At 55.1% G+C, this 2,380-nt stretch overlaps 1 protein-coding gene across 1 annotated transcript in view; it reads left to right on the top strand.

The window, feature by feature from the left end:
• The window catches only part of PARD6G (par-6 family cell polarity regulator gamma), a 108,442-nt gene that overhangs the window by 38,792 nt on the left and 67,270 nt on the right, over positions 1-2,380 (top strand). The window contains exon 2 of the mRNA XM_007449954.1: positions 324-546. Within this exon, the coding sequence (XP_007450016.1) occupies positions 324-546 (223 nt within the window). The remainder of the gene's footprint in view (positions 1-323; positions 547-2,380) is intronic.

Raw genomic sequence — 2,380 nt, forward strand, 5'->3', positions numbered from 1 at the left:
TGCAGAAGTTGCAGCTGGCCTTTGCTTCCCTCCCACCTTTGAGTGTCTAAGGCTGCCCCAGGCTTGTGCTGTTGCCTCTGGGCCTGGAGATGCGCCCCAGCGTCCTCAGATGAGGTGAGGGTCCCCCACAAACTAAGCTCCAGCACCTGTCCTGCTGAGTGAGCTGGTCCCTCCCCTCAGGGCTCGTGTAGCCCTGAGGACTGTTCGGAGCCGTGTCCCAGGCCTCCTGGAGGCTCTGTAAATGCTCCTTTGTCAGGCTAACAAGCCACAACTCTGCTGCCCTTTCCCTGCTGTTCGCGTACCCGCTGTCTATTTCGTTGTAGTTTGGAGCCGAGTTCCGAAGGTTCTCCTTGGACCGTCAAAAGCCTGGAAAGTTCGAAGACTTCTACAAGCTGGTCGTGCACACCCATCACATCTCCAACACCGAGGTGACCATCGGCTACGCGGACGTGCATGGCGACCTGCTGCCCATCAACAACGATGACAACTTCTGCAAGGCAGTCTCCAGCGCAAACCCCCTGCTCAGGGTTTTCATCCAGAAACGAGGTACCGAGGAGGCTGAGCTCGTGCTCTTGCTTGGCACTCATTTAAGAAATAAATACAGTTTTCTATTTTGTCTGTCATTTCAGAACCATGTTATTCTGCTTTCTAGCCTTTGGTGGGAGACTAAAGAAATTAACATCTGTTTGGTCAACGTTAATTTCTTAGAAAGGCTTAACAATATTTAAGCTGCATTTTCCACCTGAAATCGTGTTGACTTATGATTTTTAAATACCGAGGAAACATAATATCGGTATTTTCAGTATTTTAACTGGATGCATTAGCCAGTAACCCAAGAGTGAAACTTAAGGTTGTTAGTATATGTTTTCCACTGTCTTCTTAGGGTTGAAAAAAATGTTAGCTTTAGATTATAACTTTGGTTAACTTTTAGCTCTGAAGCCCTAGCTTTGCTGTAAGTAAGAACAATATCATTTTATGTGAGAATAAGTCACTAACACAGGTTAACGGCTGAAAGGTGGGGCACCCTGCTGTGGAGTCACTTCTCAGAGCTGCGTGTTAGATTTGTTTTATCGTCCCTGAACTTGGGAGAACCCTAAAGATTCTACATAACGTACTGAAGAAAAGAGCCACCTGCAGGCAAGGCCTGAGGTTAAAGAAAGAGGCACCTTATGATTGCCCTGGTCACAACCGTCCCTCCTTCCCTGAGCAGACCTCTGTGCCCACAGCAAGTGCTGACCACCCCGGGGGAGCAGCGTGGCGGTGGGGACACTGTACTCGCCGTTGTGGACTTCCGGCGTAGGGGAGGAGAGAGAACGGTCTTAGCCTCTGGGGCAGTGGGGCAGCTTCACAGACACTAGAAGCCGCAGCACAGCGTGCTGGGCGGGGCGCCCTCCAGGCTGCGGGAGCCAGAGCCAGGCTTGGTAAGCGTGAGACTGCAGGAGGCCGAAGTACGGGCCCAGGTGCCTGGCTCTCTGTCCTCCGCCCGAGTCCCCCCCTTTGCATGACGGTGTTCGAAGAGTGCTCGCCCGCCAAGCTGTCCCGAGGTTGGGAGGCCGCACATGCTGAGTGCTCAGAGCGGGCTGGCCGGCAGCCCGTGCTCTGAACACTGGCTGCTGCTGTCCTCTCGTCTTTGGTGTTGGAAGGGAGTGTGTAGCAAGGGAACGGCAGGGGATCTGCTGACCTCACTTTGGGCTGGTTCCCTGGCACTAGATCAGAAAGCTCTGCATCTGCAGCCCTGGTTTAGCCTGGGTGTCCTGCTGATGGTACCGAAAGTCAACACAGCTGTCACTTCCTCATGGTGGCCTGGGGGAACTGGCTTTCGCTCCCCTGTGGAGTTGCTGGGGCCGCAGGGAGCCCACCGCTCCTCACGTCGTTTGGGTGCCTCTTCTCGTCCACCCTCTCAGAGAGGCCTGGTCTTGATTGGCCTGTGTACCCCCGCCCTCATCCTCTTGTCCCTTTATTCTGCTCTCTCTGTGTTATATCATCAGTTGCTCCCAGGGCTGGCGCCTGCTCCAGATCCCACGTCCACAGCTTTGCCCTGGCCATCCCAGGTCGCGGCGTTGTCTCACAGTGTGCGGAAGGGTGCGTAGTGGGTGTGAAGCCCTGTGAGTGACGGACGTGCACACGGGCTCTGCCACCTGTGTAGGAAACAGGCCTCCCTGTACTGCTGCGTTGGGAGCACCGCCGCAGGCACTCTTGCCCTTTGTGAGGGCAGCCCTAGGGACACTTGGCAGCCTGTGCTGTCGAGTCACCGAAGCTCAGGTGAGGCGAGAAGCCGCAGGCGGGGATGTGCCGGCTTCCGCGGGTCGCTCGGATGGCTTTGCGGCTCAGCTTGCTGGCTCAGGCCCTGCCTCCTGTCTTTACTATTTTCTTTTCCTCT

The sequence above is a fragment of the Lipotes vexillifer genome, unplaced genomic scaffold (genome assembly GCF_000442215.2).
Source record: "Lipotes vexillifer unplaced genomic scaffold, Lipotes_vexillifer_v1.1 scaffold1012, whole genome shotgun sequence".
Taxonomy (NCBI): Eukaryota; Metazoa; Chordata; class Mammalia; order Artiodactyla; family Lipotidae; genus Lipotes; species Lipotes vexillifer.